Source organism: Rutilus rutilus (assembly GCF_951802725.1).
Source record: "Rutilus rutilus genome assembly, chromosome: 2".
Classification (NCBI taxonomy): Eukaryota; Metazoa; Chordata; class Actinopteri; order Cypriniformes; family Leuciscidae; genus Rutilus; species Rutilus rutilus.
Window position 1 is genome coordinate 16,174,086 of NC_140210.1, and position 27,460 is coordinate 16,201,545.

The 27,460-nt window shown below is 36.5% G+C and overlaps 2 protein-coding genes across 6 annotated transcripts; one reads left to right on the forward strand and one right to left on the reverse strand.

Annotated features, from left to right (window-relative positions):
* Window positions 1-1,195: 1,195 nt before the first annotated feature.
* primpol (primase and polymerase (DNA-directed)) lies at window positions 1,196-9,057 on the reverse strand. 3 transcript variants are annotated; one of them, XM_084395447.1, is made up of 15 exons: window positions 8,976-9,057; window positions 8,544-8,680; window positions 8,265-8,462; window positions 8,089-8,183; window positions 7,775-7,913; window positions 6,393-6,540; window positions 6,187-6,238; window positions 5,866-6,002; window positions 4,701-4,863; window positions 4,481-4,575; window positions 2,567-2,653; window positions 2,305-2,413; window positions 2,128-2,210; window positions 1,668-1,714; window positions 1,196-1,568 (listed from the first exon to the last, which is right to left on the reverse strand). In XM_084395447.1, the coding sequence occupies exons 3-15, from the start codon at window positions 8,445-8,447 to the stop codon at window positions 1,332-1,334; spliced, it is 1,575 nt and encodes a 524-aa protein (XP_084251573.1). In that variant the 5' UTR covers window positions 8,448-8,462; window positions 8,544-8,680; window positions 8,976-9,057; the 3' UTR covers window positions 1,196-1,331. The 3 variants fall into 3 exon arrangements, with proteins under 3 accessions (XP_084251573.1, XP_084251572.1, XP_084251571.1); XM_084395446.1 differs by lacking the exon at window positions 8,544-8,680 and having other exon boundaries at window positions 8,265-8,543; XM_084395445.1 differs by having other exon boundaries at window positions 8,265-8,680.
* A 304-nt stretch (window positions 9,058-9,361) lies between these two features.
* ncapd3 (non-SMC condensin II complex, subunit D3) lies at window positions 9,362-26,246 on the forward strand. 3 transcript variants are annotated; one of them, XM_084403291.1, is made up of 35 exons: window positions 9,362-9,473; window positions 9,900-10,051; window positions 10,183-10,345; window positions 10,552-10,727; window positions 10,901-11,071; window positions 11,366-11,427; window positions 11,996-12,083; window positions 12,166-12,299; window positions 12,456-12,528; window positions 12,986-13,111; window positions 13,231-13,483; window positions 13,607-13,645; window positions 13,733-13,840; window positions 13,928-14,001; window positions 14,745-14,879; window positions 16,106-16,326; window positions 16,440-16,631; window positions 16,837-16,934; window positions 18,602-18,711; window positions 18,800-18,907; window positions 20,340-20,448; window positions 20,705-20,806; window positions 20,897-21,135; window positions 21,234-21,313; window positions 21,408-21,545; window positions 21,691-21,824; window positions 22,945-23,141; window positions 23,231-23,341; window positions 24,103-24,273; window positions 24,398-24,531; window positions 24,700-24,767; window positions 25,037-25,078; window positions 25,174-25,236; window positions 25,372-25,435; window positions 25,992-26,246. In XM_084403291.1, the coding sequence occupies exons 1-35, from the start codon at window positions 9,422-9,424 to the stop codon at window positions 26,062-26,064; spliced, it is 4,260 nt and encodes a 1,419-aa protein (XP_084259417.1). In that variant the 5' UTR covers window positions 9,362-9,421; the 3' UTR covers window positions 26,065-26,246. The 3 variants fall into 3 exon arrangements, with proteins under 3 accessions (XP_084259417.1, XP_084259419.1, XP_084259418.1); XM_084403293.1 differs by having other exon boundaries at window positions 9,374-9,473; window positions 13,610-13,645; XM_084403292.1 differs by having other exon boundaries at window positions 9,374-9,473; window positions 10,904-11,071.
* The last annotated feature ends 1,214 nt before the right edge of the window (window positions 26,247-27,460 follow it).

The following is a 27,460-nucleotide window of genomic DNA, read 5'->3' on the forward strand; positions in this document are numbered from 1 at the left end:
TAAAAAAGTTTTCTATTTGTTTGTATATGTAAAAAAAATTCACCGTGTAATTGTGTAAATATAGTCTTTTGTAGAGTCGCAGTCACAGAACAGTGTATCAGAAATAAAAAGCTGTTTGTAGAACACTCATCCACCCTACTAATTTCAAGTTCAATTTGTTTGAATATAGACTTTCATGATGCATATTGTTCTAAAGAAGCTTTAAAGAGAAAAAAAAGACCCTTATGTGTCCTTGGGAAGAACCCAAGGCTCTGGGGAAGACCGCCTCTTCAGGTTCTCATATTTAAATTTATACAGCAACATAAAGCATGTCCAGCCCTGTCCTGAATCTGTGTTCAGAAGTAGACAAATGCTGCCCTCTCCTGGAATATCAGAGCGAGAGGAAAATGGACACTTCTGTACATTACCCAGTATATTATGTTAATAAATCTGACTGAATAAATTAATAAAATGAATCTAATGGTTTGTTTTACTTACAAGACTTTTCCTTTAAAAAAATGTATCCTAAATCAGAAAAGTAACCAAAAGCAGTATTTACTGTTTTTGATCCACACCATTGAAAATGTAATTATTGTTCAAACATTTTGTTAAATGTTTCCATTCAACTCGTCACAATAATTTTTGTCATTTATACTCGCTTTTATGGATTATCAGTTGCAGAGTTTAAACTTAGTTTTCTTCAATCGAAAGTGGTTTAAAAGGTGCAATTACCTTGTCACTGCAGGTTGTAATTTTGGCAAAATATTTAATTTAAGACAACAATCAAACTTTACCGTTAAATCAAAACTTTACATTTAAACAATTTTTTTAAATAGGTTAAAACCTTTTACAATGCAACAGATGACATCAAATATTATGTCCCTTTTGAGGATCTTGAAATGGGTCAAAGGTGTCACATTTAGATGATCTTGTGTCACAATCTTGACCGATCAGATCAACATGTTATGTATTTATAATTTTATAAAATGTATTGCATTGTACTTAAGCATTTGCATTAGTTCTCAGCACTATAAATGTGTATATTTATAATCTATTATACTATATGATTTCTGCTCCGAGATTAAGTTGTATTTCTCTTGTTATTTTCTTAAGTTTGCAGTAAAAAGTGCATATTGACATATATATCGATCTCTGTAAATAAAACCTGTTGTTCAGTTGTAATATCCCAAGCCAAGTCATCTAAAATAATAATGGAAATGAATGAACATTTGTCTTTAACTTTGTATTGAACATTTCGTAGTACGGAAACAGAGTTTAAGCACATATTTTACAAATGAATGTATAGAAAGAAAGAAATTCATGTATTGCACTATAGTAAGTTAATAATGGTGTCATTCACACTCAGTCACTGCCTGGAGCAGAAGCTCATCAGGTACCTCTTCAGTGGTGCTTTCTACTTCCTGCAAAGCTTCTAGATAAGCAGGGTCATCAGGCCACTCTCCCCAATCCTCAGTGTTCGCAGGCTGGGCAGCCGAGGAGGAGTCTGCTGAAGCATTCATGGGTACAGAGCTCTTGGCAAGCTCAATGTTCCCCAGTTCATCCGTCAAATATTCCTGATCCTCTTCATCCTTAAGATAAAGAAAGGTGTACAAGTCAACACACAAACATGTACTCAGCCAAATGTACGGTTATGCGAATGACTGTGAAATGAATGAATCCTGACAAACCTTCATCAGTAGGTGGCTCATGCAGACCTCCTGAGGCAGTGGGAAGCCTGAACATATTAAAAACAAACCCTTTTAAATGCAATATCATTCCCCACAAACTTTCCATATCTAGCCATATCTTAACATTCTTATTTTAGTATTATTTATATAGTATTATAAAGTTTCTTAACATTTTTAATTAACTTTTATTAAAATTTTATTCGTTTTTTGAAAAAAATGTCTTAATTGGTTTTAATTTGCAAAGTTACTTCAGCTTAAACCTATAACAGTTAGTTGCCAACAAAACATTTTTAATATTAATTTCAAGGTTTTCATCAAATATTTGTATCTGATTTTATTTCAGTTTTTTTTTGTAAGTGACCTAAAATTACTTTTAATAGTTTTAGTTAACAACAACAACACAGAAATTTTGCCTATCTGGGAGTGTAATATCATCTATTTATTCCTCTATGGAGCGTACTGGAGGATCTGAAGTTCTGTCTCCTGCAGTCAGGGTCATGGCATCTCTGATACCACACTTCTTCTTTGAGATCCACCACAATCCTATCAAAAAGAAGAATAAAGAGCATTCGTAATTTGTTGCAAACCATCAAACAGAGAATGTAAAGCAATGCAAGTCACAGTGACAGAGACTCACATGATGTTGTTGCTCTTGTGGAAGCGCTTCACATTGTGGCACCAGCGGAATTTCTCAATGTCATAAACCAGCAGCTGTTCAGATGCAAAGTAGTTCCATCGCCGGATACCTGTTTGGGTTAAATGTGACAGTCAGTTAACAAAGCATTCAGCTGAAGTAATTCCTTTTGTGAAAAACATGCCTTCAGCAACCTGAGTGTGAGTAGATAATGACAATTTTCATTTGAAAGAAATAGTATACAGATCTTTTTTCTCCTGCTTACTTCCTTGAATGCCATCCTTGCACACGAGTGTCAGCACAAATTCATCCACCTCTTTAAAAGGAGACGGCTTCTGTTCACCTAACAGATCTATACAGAGAGGGCGGAGTGAGAAATCTCTAACTGTAATGAACTGTCTATGGTGTGAAAAGTAAAACACGACATTACATTTGTTTCACCCAACAGCCACCAGGCTAGTGAATGTTCAATTTCATATATATAAATGCACATTATATGGCAAGCCGTTTTAGCTTAAATTGTACCCAGCGTCATTTTTACTAGTAAGAATTCAATTAGAGAGCTCTACAAATCAATTCTTACTAGTAGCAATTACAATTAGAGAGCTCTCTAATCCAATTATTACTAGTAAAAATTACACTTACAGAGCTCTCTAATTCCTTTCTTACTGGTAACAATTCCAATTAGAGAGCTCTACAAATTAATTTTTACTAGTCATCATCTCCATTGTCTCCATTGACTTCCATTCATTTTTAATTACAGAGCTCTACAATTGAATTGTTACTAGTAAGAATACAATTATTGTATTCTTACTAGTAACAATTGCAGAGCTCTTTAATTCAATTCTTACTAGTAAGAATACCAATTAGAGAGCTCTCTAATCCAATTATTACTAGTAACAATTCCAATTAGGGAGCTCTCTAATTGTTATTGTTACTAGTAATAATTGAATTAGAGAGCTCTCTAATTGTAATTCTTACTAGTAACAATTCAATTGTAGAGCTCTGTAATTAAAAATGAATGGAAGTCAATGGAGACATATGACTAGTAATAATTCATTTGTAGACCTCTCTAATTGGAATTGTAACTGGTAAGAATGGAATTAGAGAGCTCTGTAAGTGTAATTCTTACTAGTAATAACTGGATTAGAGAGCTCTCTAATTGTAATTGTTACTAGTAAGAATTGAATTGTAGAGCTCTCTAATTGAATTCTTACTAGTAAAAATGCAATTACGACGAGTAACGCTGGGTACAATTTAAGCTAAAACGGCTTGCCATAACATTATATACTGTGTTTAATGCAAAGTTTAAGCAAACCACATTACAGCACTGACCTGAGATGGTTAATTCTGAATAAATTCACTTACCCATCCTTCCTCCATTCATTTTGACCCGATAGTCTTTTTTTTTTTTTTAAATAAATAATTGTGTCCATCAGAGTGGTCCAAGAACCTAGGACTTTTGTCACACTTGAACCACGAATACACTCTTTTTTCTTTTCTTTTTTTTACTGGATTCGAGGAGTTTTGTGGTTGAAATTTAAAAAAGTAACAAATCCTTCCCTCGAGGGTCAATGTGACCCTTAGAAATGAATGGAATGCGAGGAATACTTCAATACACATAGAAAAAACTAAAACTTGCTCAAAATTCTAACTAAAAATGCTTAAACTTTACCAAAAAATTAGGTAACACTTTATTTTACAGTGTCCTTGTTACATGTAACATATGTACGTACCATAGTAATAACAGTAAATGATGCGTAATTACATGAAACTAACCCTCAAACAAACCCTGATCCTACCCTAACCCTATAGCAAGTACATGTAGTTGCTTAATATTACTCAGTACTTAAATATATAATTACACTGTAACAATGACACCTTAAAAAAAAGTGTAACCAAAAATTATTTTATACTTTTACTTATGAATTACTTTACTTATTTATATTATTACTTATTTATTATTTATTGATCAAATCTAATCATTTAAAGGTAAATTAAATAACAAAAAATCTCCCAAAAATTGCATTAAGAAATAGAAAAAATATTACCACAATAAAATAAGCTTTATTTTAAGGGCTTCGGGTCATTTTGACCCACGAGGGAAAGATTTGTTACAAAGTGCGAGGGAAGGTTGAGGGTAGCTCTTGGTGATGTTAACTTTATTTGTATTTCTCACCAGAGCTGTGTGACTCTCTCTGCAGGGTTGAACACAGAGACCCTGCTGTTTTCTTCTGTGGTATATCATACGTCAAAATCCTCTGTCCTGTGAAACTGGTACAAAACAGAAATGTGCGTTAGTGTGTGTGAAAGCGAGAGAGGTACAAAAATAAAATCACGAAAAGCTTGCTCCACCACAGTGTGGACAACATATTTACACGATTTTTGCATACAATAACCTGATGTTGGTGATTAAAGAATCTAGAAATATGCGTTCTTCTTTAGTGGTGTGGTTGGAGGGCTTTGGGACAAACTTGTTGTCTTCTGCCACACTGAAGGCTGCATTCTTTCCCAGTTTGGAGGACTTGTAGAGGCGAAAGTTCCGGTTCTTGGTGTAGACACCTTCAAAAGAGAGCATGGTATTAACATCAGGCATAACTTTCTTGTCCTTTACCTTAATAAACTCGCGTAAAAAAGAAGTGTGCTTAATTTAATTGAATATACACTTGTAGTGTACTTCAAATCTTAAAAATATATTTTCTTAAAAACTATACTAGCTGGAAAGGGCCGTAGAAGGGCAACAACCAAGCAGCAGAATCGGTATTTGCTCCTTTGTGTGAGGAGGAACAGAAGGAGCACTGCCAGAGCCCTACAAAATGACCTCCAGCAGTCTACTGGTGTGCAAGTTTCTGAACAAACTGTCAGAAACAGTCTCCATGAGAGTGGCATGAGGGCCAGACGTCCTCTAGTGAGACCTGTGCTCGCAGCCCAGCAACGTGCAGCTCGAACGCATTTGCCAGGGAACACCAGAATTGGCAGGTCTGCTATTGGCGCCCCATTCTCTTCATAGATCGAGACTGACAGACATGAAAGAGTCTGGAGAAGCCATGGGGAATGTTATGCTGACTGCAAAACCATCCAGCAAGACTGGTTTGATAGTGGGTCAGTGATGGTCTCGGAGGGTCGCACAAACCTTCACGTGCTCAAGTTGGATCAGCCTGTAATTTAAATTTTTACTTTGATTTTTGGTGTGATTTTAAATTCAGCCCTCAATTTGTTGATTACTTTGGCTACCATGGACACATCATTTTGATAAAAAATAATAATAATAATAATAATATGGCGCTACCCTGACTAGGGTGTATGCTACATCTACATTTAATTGTAAATAATATGCAGTTAAGTGTCTGATAACATTACATGTAGTTTGCACTTAAGTGTATCCTTTTAAAGTCTATTATTTCCATAATACGTATTCTGTTTTTCACAAGAGACCATTTAATGTGTTTAATTTATTTAATCAACAGCAAAGAAGTTTGTGTACAGCAGTCCTCTAAAGTCCAGTGTGCCATCGAAACAATGTTTTCAAGACTGTAGACTAAAGAACCAACTTTAAATTCTTACCCAGATCAACAAAAAGTTGTTCCTGCCCATTTTTGCTCTTGACTACTAGAAAGCCAAGATCCTTCTCTTCAAACTTTCTTCTCTTGGTCTGAGAACCATCCACATCATCTCTGTTCTCTCTTGGTGCCTCTGGATTGCTTTAAACCAAATCAAACCAATATTATAACAGAAAGGATGTATTAACACTGCAAAAACATTTTTAAAAAATGAGGCTGTAAGAAACTGGTGGAGGGTTTTTACAGAAACCAAGAGGGGCAATAAAGAAATCAGTTCAAAATAATGACTTTAATTACAGCCCTTCCAATGTTTGTCATCTCTCACCTTTTTTGAAGGCTGTTTATAGCAGAATGTAGGATATCATGAATAAATCGCCCTGCAAACACACACACAAAAATCACAATCACAGATTGTGACAAATATATATATATATATATATATATATATATATGTATGTATTTATCAACCATCAATAGTGCCACTCAACAGAGTCACTCAAAGCACATGATGATGACATGACAATGACTCACCTACATGGCAGTTGTCTTTGAAGGCAGCACTGGGAAGCATGAAGATAAGATGGCGACTAAACTTCTCAGAGGTGCTGGAGTCAAGATTAAGGACGTCTTTTGCAGAGCAGCGTAGACTATAAATCTCCTCTAGCTTCTCACACACATACTGTTATTGTATATTGAGGAAATTACATGTCTAGTTATGAAAACCATTTTAAAACTAGAACAGAAAAATCACCACACCACTTTTCAAAAGTTTAGGGGCGCCAGAAAGATTTGTGTGTGTGTGTGTGTGTGTGTGTGTGTGTGTGTTTGAAAAAAGCCTTTTGAACTCACCAAGGCAGCATTTATTTGATCAAAAATACATTAAAAACAATAACATTGTGAAATATTATTACAAGTACAAAAAAAAAAAAAAATTCTAAATTGAATTGATTCCTGTGGCGGCAAAGCTGAATATTCAACATCATTATTGCAGTCTTCAGTGTCACATGATCCTTCCAGAAATCATTCTAATATGCTCATTTGGTACTCAAAAAACATTTCTTATTATTATTCATGTTAAAACAGTTGTACTGCTAAATGTTTTTGAGGAAACATTATATTTTTTCCCCTATTTTTTTGATAATTAAATAAATAGATAAATAATGTTTATCATAGCATTTTTAAATAGAAATCTTTCGTAACAATATTTCTAACATTAGTAAATGTATTAAATAATATGAACTAACAGTGAGAAATATATATATTTTTACATTTAATCATCTTTGGCAATGTTAATGAAAAAAAAAAAAAAAAGAACATTTTTGTTCAAGTTCACAGTGCATTAAAGGTATAGCGGAGGATTTTCCCGAATTTTAGAAAAGAACCGCCCTCTCCACTTTTTGAAAAAATGCACATGCGCAACACTCTACCTGCTCCCGAGAGGGAACGCCTATTAAACGTGTGCACGAGAGAGCATGCAGGAGCTAATCATAGCTTACATTAACTTTTACTAGCAGTGATTTTAAATGGATTTCTCCAAATAGCAAGCCAAACTTAACCTGTCAAGTAGAAACTTCATGACTGAGGCATCAGTGGGAAGCCCAACCTGTGTTTTGAGCGCACGCCATCGTGTGAATCGTGTGCACGAGCACATACGACGGCCTTACGTAAACATATCACTAGAATGATTGACACTTAGGAGGACCAATAGTCTTGATGATCCACCCGGAAAAAGAAAATCCTCCGCTATACCTTTAACTAATGTTAAAAAAAATGCACTAGCAAATGTTGGAATTAACATTAACAAACATTTGTTTAATCAATTTAATGCATATTTGCTGAATAAAGTAGGCTATTACTTTCTTTAAAAAAAAAATCTTACTGACCCCCAAACTTTTGAATGGTAGCATATTTACCTGAATTAGTTTTGCCACCATAATCTTGCCGTCCAGGTGCGTGTTGGTGCCTTTGTGAAACTCTAAGTCAAAGTAGAGTTTGCAGACGGCTCCTTCCAGAATGACCTCATAGCAGTGCATCAGAGACTGTCTGTGAGTGCTGAAGAGACACAGATCTCTCATTCACCTACAACAATGCCTCTAAGTGCATGTACATTGTATTAAAAATTAAGTGAAAATAAACTAATAATGTGCAAAGTAACTATTCTGTAGCAGATTCCTTTCCATGAGTAACATCCCTAACACTGATTTATCATTATATATGTCACAGTTACCTGTAATAATGCCAAAGTTCACTGTAGCTGGTCACTAGGAAAATCCTCTGTCCAGCATCACTGCCTTCCTTCTCAAGTGAAAATATGTGCACGTCCTGACAAAGACAGAAAAACATTTTAAAAACAGCTGATGATATACTTTACTTGAACAGATATCTAACAGCTAATGTCTAGACCTGTTTTATGTGCTGAATGAAGCCGATGGCTGCGTTCTGCCGTGGGAACAGTCTCCAGACAGAGGAGGGCTGCCATGGCCGGGACAGACGTGGCTTGTATGGACTGCACAGAGGAGAAGACTGAAAGGACGAGGCTCTCTGCTCCAAAGACTTCAGCCTGTCCTGCCACTTTCCTCCCATCATCCTTGCCTCAAAACACTGGAGTATGATTAAATCTCACTCATGCTCTGTGATGTCATCATCAGAGGACAGTAATGAGGTCAGGAAAACTGAAGTCACCTGTGAGCAGGTAAAAGTCCAACAGCAAATGTACAGTGAAGGCTTCTGGTACAGCAGATGTAATACTGGGATATTACTGGGCTGGTATATGAATGGTGAAATTATTAACTATCAAGAATGTTGGCCATTTTTAAATCCTAAATAGACAGAGAAACAAATAAATAAAACGTTACTGGTTTTGTTTATGTAAATGCTTTATGCCAGACACACAATGTGTTACTAATGCACTGTAAACAATAAATAGATAGATAGATAGACAGCCAGGCGGGATAAAACCGAACAAAAAAATAAGGAACATCGAACAGGGACTGCATACAGTAAGTTACATGTTAATAAAAAAATATATATGAGTGCTACATTATACATTAAGAAATAAGTAATGTTCATTAAGAAATAAGTGCACATACACATACACCAAGTTTGGTTGCTTACTTGTATTCTTGCTTTATAGTCCTTTGTATTTTGTTTTTACATATTGACAGTCTGAAGCACTTCCTCTATCTGAGCATCACAGCGGCCTTTTGAGGAACGCGCGTAATTGCGCGTCACAGAAGGAAGCATTGCGCATGCGCTAGATGCACCGAGCGCGAAACGGAACTTGTTTAAGATCATGAATATTAATTAGTTGACACCCCTCATCGTTATTAGAAGTTATTTTCTCTTGTTGTCTAATTGTTTTATTATTATTTTTGGAGATTAGTACCATATATGCACGTTACTATACTGGTATTACGGTTAGGTTTAGTTAAAACAAAACAAAAAAGTCATTTTCTAATTAATATTCATGAGGTCGTCCGTGAATGCCGCCGTGCATGTCGGGATATGTGACGCAACGTCCCAGTCAGCGGCTGTTGTTGGCGCGTTGTTTTGAACGGAAGATGGAGTTGATACGTGCTCTGCAGTTATTAAAATTAAACAGCGTGCCTTCAGGTATAGTGTCTTTTTTGTCACGAGCATGTAACGTTATTGGGAACAATTGCTAAATTATTTTTGAGACTCGTCGTGTGTATTGTTCTATTAAACCTCAAAATATGTTGAGCTGCAACTGACACTGTCATCCCGGGGGGTTGTTTTGGTTTCGGGTCATAGTTTGTACTTTGTAATATGCGAGATTTTAGGTGTTTTTTTAGCGAAACATTTTGTTCTGCTATATCCAAACTCACTGTCTTTATCCGTTCATAGTTATAGTAATATTATATTATATTATATGTATAGCCATAGTAATATTATATAGCCTAGTCATAGTGTAAATCGCATGCTCCTTGTCTATTTTAAAACTTAATGAACTGCCTGCATAATGTTTGTGCATCATTAGCCACAATGTACATATGGTATTGACTTGTTGAAATGTTTCAGACTGGGTGGATGCAGTGTGGGATTTCGAGTTCACCGACACAGACCCTCTTGACCCTGTTATTGAGGAGGAGATAAAGGAAGACCCTGATGTTTTCAAAACAGTCTACATGCAGCTTCTGACCTTCTCCAATAAGGATGATGACAATACACAGGTATAACTTGATGATTCTGTGATGTCTTTCTGTTTCACCAAGGGCTTACACAAACATAGTAGATCAGTTTTGTTATTCACTGCAATGTTATCTACTTATGATTTCTTGATCATGTATTTTTTTTCCTGTAGAGTGTCTGGGTGGTGTTTGGTGAGAATGGTGTCTCTGCAAAAACTTTGGTGGCTGTCCTGTCCTACTTCATCCTTAGTGCTAAAGCCAAAAATCCCAGTCTTGAACAGAGACTGTGTGGTCTACAGGCAGCGTCTCTATACTTGTTGCTGCTGAAAATACCAGGTCAGATTGCAACAGATTATTAATATAGCCTAGAGCAAAAAAAAAAAAACTGATTTCAAGTTTGTTAGTGATGTCAAGGACCTGTCATCCTCAACCAAAATCCCTACATAAAAGCAAATGTGATGTCAGATCCTTCTATTTTAACATAGCACTGTCAGAATGTCTCATTAGTTTCCTTTTTTTTGTGTGTGTGTGTCCATCTTCAGGTAGTGTTGCGAATAAAGTGTACCATCAGATCCTTTTTGATACCTGTCTGAACATGCCCCTAAAATGCTGGCCTCAAGACTCTGGCAAGAAACGCAAGAAAGATTCTCTGAAATGCTCCCAAGGTGACCCCAAACCTGGAAAACGATTCAAACCCCCAAAGAAAGCGTCAGAAGAGGTATAGTATTTTTTTTATTGTTTGTTTGCATATGTGACATTTACACTCATCATCTTTAAAAGTGTATTTTCCTAATCTGACACGTTCCCCAAAGACTTAGATTCAATCTATCTGTCAATGATAGTGTTGACAGTGATGTCATGTATTGCATATTTTTGTGTTTTGTTTCCCAGAAGATGGAGATTGATGATGATGAAGATGATGAAGAAGAGGGGGTGTACTTTTCTGCACAGGATTTGCTGAAACTAAGGGAGAGCATTGTATCACTGGTTCGCACACTTCTGAGACTCCTAGAGAGAATTTCGCTTCGAGACAAACCTCAGAGTGCTGACAGTTGTGTTCAGGTCTGTAAATGATGCGAGATGTGTGCCAGGCTCACCCAGGATTTGTGTGCTTCTTGTGGTAGTTAGGGATTGGTCTTTTTTTGTTTCTTCTACTCCATTAAAAAGAAGGTTGACCCCTTTGAAGTGTAGATAACGTTCTCAGAGCATATTTGTCTCAGCAGAAAAGCAGCGTTAATGGATAGATCTGAGAATAGTTAGAACACTTTCACATGTTGATATTGAAACCAGCATGTGCATTTTGTACAGTTATACTAACAGAATGCTGAGATTTCTTACATTATTTTCATTTTTCAGCTTTTCACTGAACTTACCAACTTTGAACCAGTTATTGGAGATCTGTCATTCTCTCAGGAAAGGTAAATTCAAAATTAGAAACATGAGGAAATGCATTACAGCATTGTTTTAGTATTATTTATATACTATTATATTTTGAATTAGCTTTTATTTTCAGTTTTCATTTTATTTTGTTTTGTTTATTCATTTTTTAATATTTCAATTTCAGTTTGTTCCCAAGGCAAGATTTACAATTGTCTTTTAGTTTTTTTTTTTAAATTTAAGTTTTTCATCTAATGTTTAAAATTGACTTCATTTTAGATTTATTTGTTTTTAGGGTTTTTTTCCTCCGCTCATGTTTGTTTGAATAATGAGTGTGTTGACGGTCTGTGTTTTATTGGTTGTTGTCTCCCCTCTACACTCCCAATTTTCCACAGATTTGCACACCCAATTTCTAACGACCAGGCTAAAAACACAAAAAAGTTTAATAGTTTTTTAATTTTGTTTTAGTTAAAAATATCAAAACTGATGCATTTCTTCTTAAAGAGTCTTTTACACAAATACATCTGACTTTATATCAAGCTTTGCAGCCTTCTGAGGGTTTTTTGTATGTGTGTGTGTGTGTGTGTGTGTGTGTGTGTGTGTTTACAGGAATGTCGACCAATTAGAGAGTCTGCCTGAGCTGTCCTATCACGGACTGGGGCTACTCTGCTCAACCATTCATGGTGAAGGAGATGAGGTGTGTGGGGTTACTTCAAGAAGACCACTTTATTTTGGTTGCATGATTACATTGCTTGATCATCGTGTGTTGTATTATACAGTGCCGTCGCCGAGTGTTCCGCAAGCTACTGTATGTGATTCTAATGATGAAAGCACAGGAGAGATCCAAGCCATGTCTTCTTGCTCCATCTCAGGCTGTCTGTGGTGCCAGAGACCAGGCCATCCTTTTCATTAGGTTAGTGACTCCAATTCACTTTCATATAGGAAAAGAGTTTTTTTTTTTTTTTATGACATACAATCTCTAAATATATTATGTTGGATTTACTTTGTCCCCTAATATTTCTTCAGCATTGATAATGTGAGTTGATTCTATCTGATGTATGTGTTCTAGTCATATTGTTGATCAGCAGAGGGAGGCCACATTGCCACTTTTACGGATCATTGTGCAACACATCTGCCATCAGGTATATTTTATTTTAAAGGAACATTTATTAATTATTTCAGTTTTGTCTTTATTGACTCTCAACCCTCATGTCGTTCCTGATATATTTATTATATAGTTATTATTTTCATGGAGTGTAAAATTAGATTTTCATAAAAATCTACATACAGTTGCATATATGACATATTATAGTGACCACAGCTGTTAAGCTTCAAAATAGACAAAAAGCTCTATTAAAGAACCATAAAATTAGTTCATACAACTTGTCTTATATTCCAAATTTTCCAAAGCTATATACACATACAGACATCATTATTCACTATCAAATCATTCATGCAAGTCATTATGCAGCTCTCAAATCAATTCTAAGAACAACAACAGCAGCTTTCAGTTTTGGGTGAACTAACCTGTGAGGTGTCGCCATTAAAAAAAAAAAATCATCTTCTATGTAATTCCATGTAACTCACTCTGTGTGTCAGATGGCAGAGAAGTCTGAATATCGATCCAGTGGAGCACAGGCTGTTGGGAAACTGATGGCTAAGATGCCGTGCCAGGACTACGCAGCCATCGTTAAGTGGCTCTATAACTACTCCCAAAATAACAAGGTGAATAGTGTGACTATAACGGCCCCTTATTTGAGCACAACTTGACATTTGCACAGATTATTTGATATTTGTCAATGCACTGGTCTTTTCCTGATTCCTGAAAAAAACCTTCTCTACAGGTGGCATTTAGAATGTTTGCGCTTGATGTTACCATGGTCCTTCTGCAGCAGAGCGAGAGGGACGTGGACGACACAGTGGACCCTGAGCTGGCTGTGTTCCTGTCTCACAGGTTCCTGGTCCACAATATAATTTACGATCATCGTAATGACGTCTCTCCCACGGTCAGAGGTCACGCATTGCACTGCCTGGCACAGTGTCTGGAGCTGGGTTCCCAGAATGCCACAAAATGTGTGCATGAGCTGTTCTCCAATAGTATGTATATTACTGCAGTATAATAACTGTACATCTCAGTGTAAAAATGTTTGTATATGAGGGAATTCTATTCGTTATTTGTAACATACATTTGAATACTGATTAAGCGCATTCTTTTTTCAGCAGGTGCTCAGACTATGCTGGATTCAGCCCAATCTGAGCGTAAGATTGTATTTTGGTACTTAAAATGAAATTAGGTAGATGGATTTTTATAGTCAATGATGGTTCAGTGTGTGTTATGTTTTTCAGAAACTCTGAAAGGTCAGAAAACTGCCCTGACCTTCAGAACCATTGAGCTTACAAAACACAAGAGCATCACTACGACCAACAGGAGCGGTATGAATACTTCTTTTCAGAGTAAGTGTAACTCAAATAGGCCTTGTCATTTTAAATAAAAATGTTTACATCACTATTTCTTTATTAATTTTTTTAATTTACTTTTAGATGAGGAAACTATGGCTCTGTTTAAAAAGCATGTCAGTGATCCAAAAACCAATGCTAGAAAAAGTGCACTGGAGGTATGAAATACATTGTACACTTTGTAACATCTCACATTTTCCATATATTCTACTTATATTATTAAAGTCAATGTTTATTGCACCAAAACGGTTCTTATTTATTTTTACTGTATGTGACCACGTTCCACTGTGGTCTATAAAATAGGCAGTTTTTGCTGAATTACCCAATAAATTACTGTTTGTGATTGCCAGATATTTGACCTTCAGATACTGGTGTAGCTCACAGTAGGGTTGGGTCACGATGGGCGATTAATCGTCCAACTAGTAATATTTCTTTTTTTAAAAGAAATTTATACTTTTATTCAGCAAGGATGCATTGTTGATTAAAGTGACAGTAAAGACATGTGCGTGGTTACAAAAGTCTATTTCAATTAATACTGTTCTTTAGAACTTTCTATTCATCAAACTCAAAGGATCCTAAACAACAAAAGCCTCACTTTTTCCATAAACTTTCCAGAACTGTTTATTGAGCTCCAAATAAGCTGTTGAAAATTCAGTATGGCTATTACAGGAATGAATTAGGAATCAATTATGGTAGAAAACTGTTACTGTAAATTGTAATATTTCACAGTATTACTGATTTTGATCAAATAAATGCAGCCTTTGTAAGACTTCTTTAACAGAAAGCATTAAAGAAAACGTACTTTTTAATGGTAGAGTATGCAAGGCCATTAGTTTCATTGTCAAAACTGTTTAAAGCAAGAAGATGTATCTGATCGTGTGTCTTTCATGTGTTTGTGTAGACCGTCATGAGTCTGCTGAAGCATGGTGTGGTCTCATGCAGTGCGGAGAATCTGAGTATACTGTCAGAGCGCTGCAGGGATCCTGCTGTCTCAGTGAAGAAGAAAGCCATGCAGTGCCTTATGGACCTCCTCGCTGTGAGCACCCCCTTCCAACCTCACATTACAACATTATTGCTGCGTCTAACAGATGGATTCATACTATCTTCTAGTATCTGTTATGACCAATCAAATGATTAGCTAGTCAAAACAGTCAAACTTTTACCTGTGCCTCTCCATTTTAATGTTTACAACTGAGGTCATGTTTAAATTCTAATTCTTGTGTTTTTAAGAACTTGACATTTATCCTTTTTTTTCTCACGACTTATCTTCAGCTGGTATGGTAGCTTTCTCTGACAAATAAGATATGAATCATATTTTTTTACTCATAAATGCACAATTTTACCCACAAAATAATAACATAACGAATAAAAAAAAAATCACGATTTAAAAATTTTTCACCCATGGAAATGGTGATGGCCAGGCCAGACCAATGAGGGGTTGCCATATCTCTTAAGGCCCGTTAATAACAAGAACGATAATTATAACTATAACTATATTAGCGTCCACACCAATGCACAGTCTTGCAGGTTGTCTACTGCCACTTTAAATGTTTAAGGATTCTGATTGGCTGTTAATGTTTTTATCGTCGTGTCAATGTAAAAAATCATTGTGAAAGTGATTCCAACCATTATCTTAATCAAAGACTTGAGATATACAAAGACGATGCTCTCATATTAATAAATGGGAGAAACTACAATGCACAATATGGCAGAAGAATTCCCACCTTCTAAATAAAAGAGCCAGTCGTTGATTGATAGTCATCTCGTCACTGGAGCTGCTGTAAGAAGCTCCGGTTGCTATTAGAAACAGTACATTTTGTGAGAAGCATGCTTTTGACTGCACATCAATCTTTTTTAATGCTATTTTATCATAAGAAACCATTTCATGATTTATTTCAAATATGAAATTGAATCGTAAGCTTGATAAACAGCTTTGGAGAATTTTATGTTTCCTCATTCAAAGAGATAAGAGCTGTACTTGCATGACCGACATGCGTGGTTTTTTTTTTTAAACCAGTTCAGCGGAAATCCCCCCCAAAAAATGAGTTTCAAAGATGGCTGCAGAGTGAAATGACTTGTCTTAAAGGGACTCTGCTATTCTTTTACATTTAGAATTATTTTTAAAACTATATCTTATCTTTATCGTTATTATTTTAGCTATCGTCCTTGGTGTGAACGGGCCTTCAACCTCAAGAAAAGTGCTAGTTTATTTTGTGTATCGTTGTCCTATAACATTCTTTCTTTCAATTATGATGTGTCCAGGCTCTGCCTGAAAATAGAGAGGTGCAGGAGGCCTGGCTGAGGGGAGTGTTACCGGCTGTCATGGACTCTGAGAGCTCTGTGCAGGAGAAAGCTCTAGAGTGTCTGGACCATGTCATCATCACTCATATTAAGAATCAAGGCAAATATCGGGATGGCGACACCTCTCAGAGGCTGGCCTGGGATTTACTGGGACTGATGTGTGAGAAGTGTCAAGACCTCAGGTTGGTTACACGTTGTCCTAATCATCTGTGACTACCAGTGTGTGACATGTCTCCCCCTTTCTTTGCTTTCATTGTTTTATTTCTGTCCTCCTCCACATCCTTCTCTTCTGTAGCCGGTATTTCAGCAAGGCTTTCAGCGTGTGGGCTCCACAGCAGAAGTTCACTCCTGCCTTTGTGAACAGTTTGCTGTCTCACACAGAGGGAGAGAGGGCTGCTGCTGCCTGGCTGCTGTTAGCTAAAATTGCCAGTTGCTCTCCTAAACTGAACTACTCCACCATTCTGGATACCTGGGAGAATACTATCAGGTCAGAAAACAGAGCTGAGAAAGTGGAATTTGTTGTGTCATCAAACCATATGGTAAATGTGCAGACAGTTATAAAGGAAAGAGGTCAAAGACTATTTAGTTTTTTTGTGAATAATTTATTTTAATAGTGTAAATGGTGTCTGCTTGCTTTGCATGTGATTTTGTTCTAAAATATTTTTTTTAATGATGTGTTTTTTAATTATCAGGTCACCAGTTGTTTCAGTTACAATGACCTGTCATATCTTGAGCGTTATGGGTGACATTGCCTCTAATATCAATGATGACACCAAGGCCAGAATAGTTGGTAAGTGTTGTGTGTCAGGACTGAAATGAGACTGAAATTATTGTAAATGCGACACAAAAATGACTAATTGTGTTTATAATTAAAAATAGTCGCCATTGGTGACAGGTGGTGTGGTTTCATCTTACTTGATCTGGTGAGGTTGCATTAGTTTATTACATCTTTAAGGAGCAAACAAGTAGGTATTGTGAGCCAGTTCCTTTTAACCTGAATCTGACTTGTGGTTAAGTGAGTGTGTAAGACCAATAACTTGTGAGTTCAAGACTTTTTAAAGGGATAGTTCACTTTGAAATTAATTTTTGATATGTTTTAGCTTACCTCAAGGGCATCCAAGATGTAGGTGTCTTTGTTTCCGCAGTAGTTTCAATTTTGATATTTTTAGGTCAAACCGTTCTTGTCTGTCAGTCATATAATGCAGGTCTATGGTCACTGTCTCAGAACACAAGCACAGAGTCCAAATTAAAACAATTCCCCATCGTCCAAATGAAACAATTCCCCATCATAAGTACACATTGATGGCCTAAGACACGAAACGAGCGGTTTGTGTGAGAAAACGAACAGTATTTATATCGTTGTTATCGCTTGAAAACAGCACACGTCCAAATGATCTGACGGCGCGGGCGGGTATAGATATATGCACTAGATGTCGCTTGGCTACGGTTTCGTTCCAATGAACTGCAGTAGCCAAGGCGACATCTATGTATATATCTATACCCGCCCGCGCCGTCAGATCATTTGGACGTGTGCTGTTTTCAAGCGATAACAACGATATAAATACTGTTCGTTTTCTCACACAAACCGCTCGTTTCGTGTCTTAGGCCATCAATGTGTACTTATGATGGGGAATTGTTTCATTTGGACGATGGGGAATTGTTTTAATTTGGACTCTGTGCTTGTGTTTTGAGCCAGTGACCATCGACATGCATTATATGACTGACAGACAAGAACGGTTTGACCTAAAAATATTAAAATTGAAACTACTGCGGAAACAAAGACACCTACATCTTGGATGCCCTTGAGGTAAGCTAAAACATATCAAAAATTAATTTCAAAGTGAACTATCCCTTTAAGTCAGGTTGGGTTCAGATGAACCTAGAACCGCTATTGTTTCATTTGTCCTTAAGTTTTTTGAAAGAAGTCTCTTATGCTCAGAAATTCGGAATTTTTGGGGGGAAATAGAAATACTATTACAATTTAAACTAGAATAACTATTTTCTATGTAAGCATTTTTGAATTTTTTTACATTTATTCCTATTGGCAAAGCTGAATTTTTTGCAGCCATTACTCCAGTCTTCAGTGTCACATGATCATTCTAAAGTAGAAATAATTCTAAAAAACTGATTTGGTGCTCAAGAAACATTTTGTATTATCAGTGTGAAATAGACATTTGTTTTGTAACATTATAAATATCTTTGCTGTCACTTTTTACTGTCAGTTTCATGTATCCTTGCTGAAAAATAAAATAAATAAATATATTACTTTAAAAAAGAAAAAATCTCACTGAGCCCAAACTTTTGAATGGTAGTGTAGGGTAGTCAGTCTAATTACCTACTGGATGTTTATGTAACACTGGTAATTCAATGAAAGTTGCACATTCAAAACACAGCTTTGTTAGTAATGAAATTTTAATTCAAATACATTACAAATGTGTGCATGTTTTACCTGTGTAGATGATCTGATGGGCTGGTTGAAGACTTTCAGTCTGCCTTTGGAGGTGATCAGCTCCTGTGTGGATACTCTGGTCAGGTTTGGAAGATCAGACAACACTCAGGACACATTGGTAAGATCATACATACTATTGCCAAGAAGCGCTTATTAGATGTATTTTATTTATACTTTCTGTGTGTGTGTGTGTGTGTGTGTTTCAGAGGTTCCTGGATTGTTTCTGTGGAGAGCTGGTCTCTGTTTGTGAGAGTTATCTGTCTGGTGTCATTCTACAAGAGAAAGGAGCTATGAACATCAATGAAGACCTTCTGGTACAGACAGAGCCTTTATTAAGGGGGATAAATCACACTTTTTTCTTTGAGGCCTACTTATAACATTATTAAAGCAGCAAAAACAATCAATTTTTCACCCTCTCTGATCCTTATAGTTAAACGGCTGTTTTGTTTTTCTTGCTGTTGTGGTTTTTAAATCAGAAAGCAACAATATAGTGTCTGTTTACACCTGGTCATTTCATATGTTTTCTCTGATCGGAAAAGACAAGGTGTACTGTAAATGTCCTCCGAAACGCTTTCGAGACTGATGGTTTCAGGAGGTGGTTTGAAACTCATTCCAAACGAAACTGGACAACCGAAATGCATCTGGTTGTTGAAGCCACATATGTAAATTTTACTCGTGTGAGAGTGTGTTAGGCTATCGGCAGCCAGATATGACAGTGCTACTGCATCACGCAATGCCAAAGATATGGCCCACCTCAGATGAGCAGCTGAGCATTTCTTCAGCAAGCAGATGCTCAAAATGCCGCATTGAACTGTTTAAGAGGGAAATGGCTTTCTGGGAAGAAGCTGTTCCTGTGCCCTAGATGTTTCGGGTCACTGGGCAATAGAACGCCTAGACACAGGAACAGCTTCTTCCCACAGGCCATTTCCCTCTTAAACGGTTAAATGCCTCCCAAGGCATAAGTGCAATACTCCACTGCTTAGTGCAATATCTTTGTAAACTTAGTTGATATTCATTCATATTTCTCTTAATACTTTAAATATGTTTGTGTCTTTCTTTATTCTTTTATATATTTGTAAGAAATATTCCTTGTTTGTGCAAGCATGAAACTGAAAATTCGGTGTCGCATCCTGAACATACAATAATCATACAATAATTAAAAATAGTGAGACTAAATAATCTTAGAATAAAAATAAGCTGATGCCGCTCTCTCTCCTATTGATGTCTTTTGATGAGAAATCAGCTGATGATAAATAATATGCAGCTCTTATTGACGTTAAATTTGCATATGGTATGGGAATTGAAGTTCGGATTTATATTTGTTTTGCAGTGACACATTTATGTGGCTGAGTGTAAATGGAACAGTTTTCACATATCAGATGGTTGTCTGATCAGTAAAAGTGACCAGGTGTAAACAGGCCCATTAGCTTTATAGTGTTAATGCGGTATCTACATAGTTTTTAAACCACTCAATCCTTCAGTCTCAGTCACAGCCACTTTAGAAACCTGCATTACATTATGAAAGAAATCACAAAACTATTGCTGTTGAAATTTGGCAATCAGACTTAAATGATCATAAACCTTGTTAAAAATGAACGTACCTTTGACTCTGTACATTAAACTCAAAAACGAATCTCAGAGACCACAACTTGTTAAAAGCGTTAAATAAAGTGATTAGTTTAATTTAAATTTTGCATTTTAAAATGGCAATGTTATATTCCCTTCAATATATCCTGTGTATCTCAGGTGAAACATCTTTATACACTTGGTGCCACTTCTCTCCATTGTCCTTCTAAAGTGGGGAAGAGAATTTTCCTTCTGGTTCAGTCTGTTCTAACTCCATCAGAGCAGCTAGGTGAGGCCATTCAAATTATTATTATTATTATTTTTTTGCTTGGTATGGATGCACATCTATCCCAGGATTCTTATCATGTGCATGTGTAATTTCAGTAAATCACATCCAAGAGCTTTTCAGAAATCTGCTGTAGCTGTAAGCACAGATTAAGATGCAATTTACAGCTGGTGTCAATATCAAGGTCTTGGAATAATGCTTTAAAAACATCTGTCTCATCAACTGCATGTTTTGTTTTTTGTTCTGTGTTTTCTTTCAGTTCCTGTTGAAGGACATGAACTGCCTGCTAGTCAACCTCTGTCTCAGTTCAAACCCAATTCCATGCCAACAGTGGTCCGAGCTCATGCTGTTATCACATTAGGTGATAAACATTTACAAACCGTTTCTATTTTTTGAGATGCACATTACCCAGCTGGCTCAATGTGATAGAATTTTTCTCTCTGTGTCATAGGTAAGCTTTGTTTGCAGCACGAGGAACTAATGTTGAAGTATCTCCCTGTGTTTGCGCGGGAGCTGGAAGTGGGCACAGAGCTGGCCGTGCGCAGTAACGTGGTGGTGGTGATGTGCGACCTTTGCGTGCGTTACACCAACACAGTGAGCCGATATATCCCAAACATCTCAGCATGTCTGAGAGACAAAGAGCCAATCGTCCGAGAACAGACCCTCATTATGCTCACCAACTTACTGCAGGTACTCATGCAAGACCCTCCAATCATTTATTTTCTTTTTTATCTGGCTGTGTCAGATTCTTTAAATGTCCTGTATTGTGATGTTTTGCTCTTCAATAGGAGGAATATGTGAAATGGAAAGGTGCGCTGTTTTTCCGCTTTGCTATTGCTCTTGTGGACCAAAATCCTGCCATTGCAGAGTAAGAAATATGGCTTCACAAAGAAAAGCTTATTACAGTCGAGTTTCTTTTGCCATTTAATATAATGTTGTTTTTCGTTTGTTTTGTTGTTTAGTCTGTGTGAGTACTGCCTGGTTGACCTCCTGCTTAAGAAGAGTCCCCTCATGTTTTCCCAGCATTTCATTGAGTGCATTTTCTACTTCAACTCTTATGAGAAACATAAGAAATATAATAAATTTCCTCAAACTGAGAGGTACATTCTGAAATTATCCATCGTATGTTAGATTTTTTTCACTGGTTCAGAAACAATGTTTAATTTCCTTTCCCTTTATGGGAGGAATCGACTAATGTGGCATGCTAGGAGTTCTGAAAATGTGTTTTGGTTTGTTTTCTGTCAGTGAGAAAAGCAGGTTTTCTCTGAGAGGACACCAGAATCAAGGCAAACGCTTCAGGATCTACAGGTTCCTATTGAAAAACTTTACAGATGAGCAACGCTTCAATATCACCACCAAAATCTGCCAGGACATTCTTGGTGAGAGCTGTTTGTGATAGATTGCTTTCTGTGGTGTTTGCAGTGTGCAGGGTTTGTACAGATTTTAGGAGTGAAATGTAAGCACTTTTCCAGCACATTCAATGGGCTTCCAAGCAGGACAAAATACAGTGATTGAAACAGTGAGTTGACAAAACTGTCTGGAGAAAAATAACTTTTTACACCAGAGGCTATGCGATATAGTGAAATGAATCGCAGACGAATGGTCCTTTTACACCAAGAGCAAAAATGAATATGAAACAAAAAATTTAATCTGAATGATTCAGGCTGAAGGAAGTACAAATTCACATCTGTACAGTGCAACAGAAACACCTTTTCTGCTGCAATACCATTCCAGATATTAAAAGAACAGAACACAGGGGACCCATGACTCGGGCTGCATTTGAATACGCATACGTCCCTACTAATTAGTAGGCGAAAAACAGTATGTGACAAAAGTATGTCCGATACTTCTCATAAAAGAGAAAGTACTCATAAAAGAGTAGGCAAAAAGTATGCGGATGACCTACTACTTCCGGCAAGATTCTGAAGTGCACATACGATGTAGACTTTACTATCCCATGAGGGCAGAGGAGAGGATTTATAAATGGCAGTATAGCAATGTAACTCACACTGGTAGGTACACATTTATACTATATAGAACATATTTTTTTAGCGGTCGTGAAGTAATTACCTACTAGTAATGAGTACCTACTCATGAGAGTATGCGATTACTGCTGACACAGAAAAATATTTATTAATCTAACTGGAAGTTCTAAGGAAAAATACTAAGCATTTCTTTTCAAAGAGGATCTTCAAAATTCAAGGACATTGAAAACATTGAAAACATAATGTTTAAAACAAGCTTTTTCCAAACTCTTTATGAACCCTGAATAGAGCAACAGCCCCACCCGATCATAATTTTGTTACAATGTTGTTTATCGATGTTTAACCCTTTAACTATCTTGTGTTTTTTTCAGTAGCAGGAATATTTATCCATGACTTATGTAGCTGTAAATCCAATTTACAGGTTGAAAGCAAATGGTTAGGGACTCGACAGAAGTTCAGAGAAATACTGGTTTATTACATAGATGTGACCCTTACAGATGCCTCTCTTCTCCAGCCATTTTTGTGGACTCTGAGCTGCCTCTGGACTCTCAGGGTTCAGAGTTGCTTGCAGATACATTTGACATCCTCTCCCTGAAGGAGATGAAACTGTCAGCCATGAGCGGCCCAGCAGCAGGAGAGGAACCTCAGGAGGATGAGATGGCCATGGCTAAAGCTGTCTTACAGGTGGCCCAGAAAAAGTTGGTGTCACAGGTGAGAGAACATCCTGAGTGTAAATTCTGGGGGTGGTCAAAAAACTATCATCAGATCTTTGTTAAACTTGCCATCTGTCTTATGTGCAGGTCCAAAAGAGAAATTTTGTGGAGAATGTTATTCCTATCATCATCAGTCTGAAGAAAATGCTGGAAGAGCAACACTCACCTGTCCTGAAACACCTTATGGCGTACCTACAGGTGATGCATACAGACATGATTAGATATAAGGGATGTGCCCGCCACCCCTCCCTACTTCTTAAAATAAATTAGTTTTTAATTATTTGTCTACATATCAAACACATCAGACAAATGTCTTGGGCCATTGCATCTCATCTAAATTTTTTTCATTCTTAAGTTGAGTCAGAATGATTTTTTTAGTGCCATAATGGATCCTTTTCACGTTTTCATGTTCTCAGAAGCAGAAGTCATCGTAGTTGGGTAAACTTCCGTGGTGGTGAACAAGAGAATACAACAAATATAATGTTGTGTTATAATTTGCTCAAATAGTAAACTATAGTCCATGACAGGGTTTCTGTGACTTTACAAAAGAGGGAAAAAATATAGAGAGATTGATTATGGTGTTTAGAAAAGAGAAAGATGTCAAATTTGCTGCCCCTTCCTCAGACATTGTGGGAATGCTAACTTAATATAACACAATATATTCTGTGAAAAGGGTCCATTAGTTTACACTGATTCATCAAACACATCCTTGTGGTAGTTTTAGTACTTGTGTAGCAATGTTGACAGATTGAAAGCACACAAAAAATGCGAATGTGTCATTCAGTAATATTTTATGACATTAAATCATATTAATGTATTCATACATTTAAAATAAACCACAATTTTAAAATCAAGTGAGAAGATGAGGCAATTGATCATTGATGTAATTTATGAGGTAATGTCAAGTTATTCACACCCATCACAAGACAACAAGCCTTTTGTTTATGTGTCTATTGCAGGTGACCATGCAGGACTATCGTTCAGAAGTGAAGGAGCTGTTTGCTGCTGATGAGCAGTTGGCTGCAGAGGTGGAGTTTAACCTGAAGCAGTTTGAAAAGGAAAAACAGCAACAAGAACAACAACTGATGGAAAACCAATTGGCCAACTTCACAATGTCACCCCGACAAAACGTTAGTCAAACATACGCATGCATCGGAAAGTAGCAGAAATTTAACAACTAAGCCTTTACTGCCAGTTTTTGACCTTGTCTCTCTTTCTTTCCTCTGTTTCCCTCCCTTGCCCATTCTTCTTTAGGGTAATGCCATGGCTTCTCCTGCCCAGGCAGCAAATGTTGGGAGGCAGACACCGAGGGGAGGTTTTGCCACCCCTCTACATCCTCATGCTAATAAAGGACCCGCACGAACCCCAAAATCTGCTGATGCTCTGAGGTAAAACTGAGCCGCATCCAAGTACAACAGATAACCTGTCACTTTTTAGTTAGATATCACCAATATCAATATAATAATATCATCAGCAGCACACTTTATCTATACAAATAAGGCAAAAGTGTTATGTATGAATATTCACATCACTTTTACAATTATTCGTTCTCTCAGGCGCCGCACATTTGCAGGCATGGTAACTCCAGTCAGGGGCCATTCTTCCCCTACAGTGTTTTCAACAGGTAAACCAAAATCAGCATTTTCTTTTGTCAGCAACCCAACAATAATATTGCTCATACAGAACAACACAGATCAGTTATTTCTGAAAAAAATATATATATATCTTTTATTTAATTTTTTATATCTGCAGTACAATAATTAATCACACAACTTCAAGGGTATTTTAGATCATGTATTTTATTATAATTATATTATAAAGGACATCTGTATTATCAGTGGAATTTTTTTTTTTAATCTCTCTCTCTCTCTCTCTCTCTCCCTCTCCTGACAGGACGAGGAAAACAGCTTGGGAGAGCCATTAGTACTCCACAGGGTAAGGTTAATTCATTTGGACGTCTCCCATAATTACAAAAGTCCATCTTTAGGGAAACCGCTATTTAATTGAGCTCTTTTCTGATTCTTTTTAAGCGAGCATCAGTGAAGTGACATTTGGAGAGCAAGTCAGTGCCATCTGCAATGAATCTAGAAGAGGTATGTTTTTGCGAATGGTCATTAACATTTAGTCTTATGGTCAGAAATCTCATTTACAATACTGTGGTGTTCAAATGTTTTAAACCATTCAACAAGTACTTGGAAATTTGCGAAAATGGTCAAATGTGTACTTAGCTACAGGTAGCAAAGATGCGGAGGAAGAAGAGAGTGTTCTACATCTGATGTCACCAGAGCAACAGTAAGCTTATACATTTCATTATGCATTGAGAGCTAAGCTGAATTTACATTTATTCATTAAACAGACACTTTTAAAATAAAGTTACTTAATGAGGGATACAACAAGCACTTCATCTTAAAGAGGCAATAGACACGAGAAGTGATAGTAATACAAAGTTTTAGACATTGTTCATTAACATTTCAATTAAAGGTACACTGTTAAAAAACAGAACTGCATGCATTTTGCAGAATACATTTTTTTTGGTTGTGCTTCGGCACTGCATGCGGATGAAAATGGTCATCCTACTGCTCATAAAACATTCCCTACTAGGCTTAAGAAACATAACCAGTTTAGATAGAAAGGATCTCAAGCTGTCTAGCTGAAGATGTTACTGTAGCTTTACCCATTAATAGACAAGGTACTTCCTTGAAAATAATTTTCAACACAGCGCTACAACAACCATAATGAAATGACCCTTCACAATATATACTGTTTTACAATGAACTAAAAATATTAGATGAAGCATGAAGGTATATTGGTTAAGATTTCTTTTTTTCTTTTTTATTCCGCCCTTTAGAAAACCAGTGCCCAGGCAGTGGAATGTGCAATCTCCTCTTGTACAAAAACTGAGATCCAAGAAAAGGTTTTAGTGAATGTTTATCTGTGCATTTATTATGATGTAGTATGTATTGATTCTGCCTTTCAGTTCACTGTACCTTTATAACAAGCCCTCTTTATTTCACTGTTCTCTTGATAACTCTCCTTTTTTACCATTTCATCGACTTGTCTTGTTTGTAAAAAGGAAATGTTATTAAATGCTTTTGATACTTTGGATCGTATCATGTGGATTTCCTCCAAGCCTGATTCTTATATGGAAATGTACTGAATGTGTCTGAAATTCGCAATCTACTTTCCCTGCCGTTCATATCAGTAGAGAGAAAGTGTGGCAACTAATGGGGCCAGTTGTTCAAAGGTAAGCTGATCGGATTTTGGTTCTCGGATTGGATCAGATCTTGAAAATGGGTTGTTCAAAAGGGAAAGAAGGAATCTGAAATCAGATTAGATCACGGAATCCAATCCTAGTTTTAATCTGGATCAAACCTTCAGTTTGTGTTGTTCAAAACTTGTCAGTAGGATTTGGATAACTTTGATCCCAAAAAAACAGGATTATCCTGATCCTGATTGTAGGATTTCAAGGTGGATTCCAGCAAGAAAATGTAGTAAAACTTTAAAATTGGTCAAAAATACAACATTTGTATCATGTAATATACACACACTCATATTTTTATTTTGCTTTTGATTAGCTTAACTGTTAAAATAATACATTAGAAGTAGACATTAGGCCTTTCGGTAGCCTACTGTAAAGTAAAAAAGAGATTTTGGCGCCATTAAATAATCCCCAAACAGCTGTAAAAATCAAACAAAAACATTACTGTATATTTAATTCAAAGTGTTTTATCACTGTTTCTAAACTACATTGGCACAATCATAAGAGATGAACCAGTCAAAAGATCTTTGCAAGCAAACACAACGTTTTTTTGGTGAACGCTATACAAAACTTTTCTGAGAACGCAAAAGCATTGAAATATATATATATATATATATTTTTTTTCCCTATCTCATATTTTTTACATGACCATGTCCCTTTGGGGGTTCCGTAGAGCACCAGTAATCCAGATTTGGTAATCGGAAAAAGTTTACATCCAGATCAGGGTGATCAATCCAATTTTGCTTTGAAAAACCGGCACAAAAGTAAGATGGATTACCTGATCCTGGATAGCAAAACATGGGATTTCCAAATCCAGATCATTCTGATCCAGATTAAACTTTTTGAACAACTGGCCCATGATTATTATATGGAGCAGATTTATCACCCATTGGTACACAAGCGTTCTGTTTCTCCTTTTATGATGTTTTTCTAAAACTGTAAAGTAAACAAAAAGAGTCTTTGAGAGGTTTTTATATATACACTCACCTAAAGGATTATTAGGAACACCTGTTCAATTTCTCATTAATGCAATTATCTAATCAACCAATCACATGGCA

What these genes read in the sequence shown, in the direction of transcription:
- primpol (XM_084395446.1), bottom strand. Translation starts at nt 8,447, where the DNA reads ATGATGGGAGGAAAGTGGCAGGACAGGCTGAAGTCTTTGGAGCAGAGA. An exon ending in TCATTCAGCACATAAAACAG is followed by an intron (nt 8,184 to 8,264) that starts GTCTAGACATTA and finishes TGTCTTTGTCAG; the next exon opens with GACGTGCACATATTTTCACT. An exon ending in TGGTGGCAAAACTAATTCAG is followed by an intron (nt 6,541 to 7,774) that starts GTAAATATGCTA and finishes ATACAATAACAG; the next exon opens with TATGTGTGTGAGAAGCTAGA.
- ncapd3 (XM_084403291.1), top strand. Translation starts at nt 9,422, where the DNA reads ATGGAGTTGATACGTGCTCTGCAGTTATTAAAATTAAACAGCGTGCCT. An exon ending in GTTGCTGCTGAAAATACCAG is followed by an intron (nt 10,346 to 10,551) that starts GTCAGATTGCAA and finishes GTCCATCTTCAG; the next exon opens with GTAGTGTTGCGAATAAAGTG. An exon ending in CAATGTCACCCCGACAAAAC is followed by an intron (nt 24,274 to 24,397) that starts GTTAGTCAAACA and finishes ATTCTTCTTTAG; the next exon opens with GGTAATGCCATGGCTTCTCC.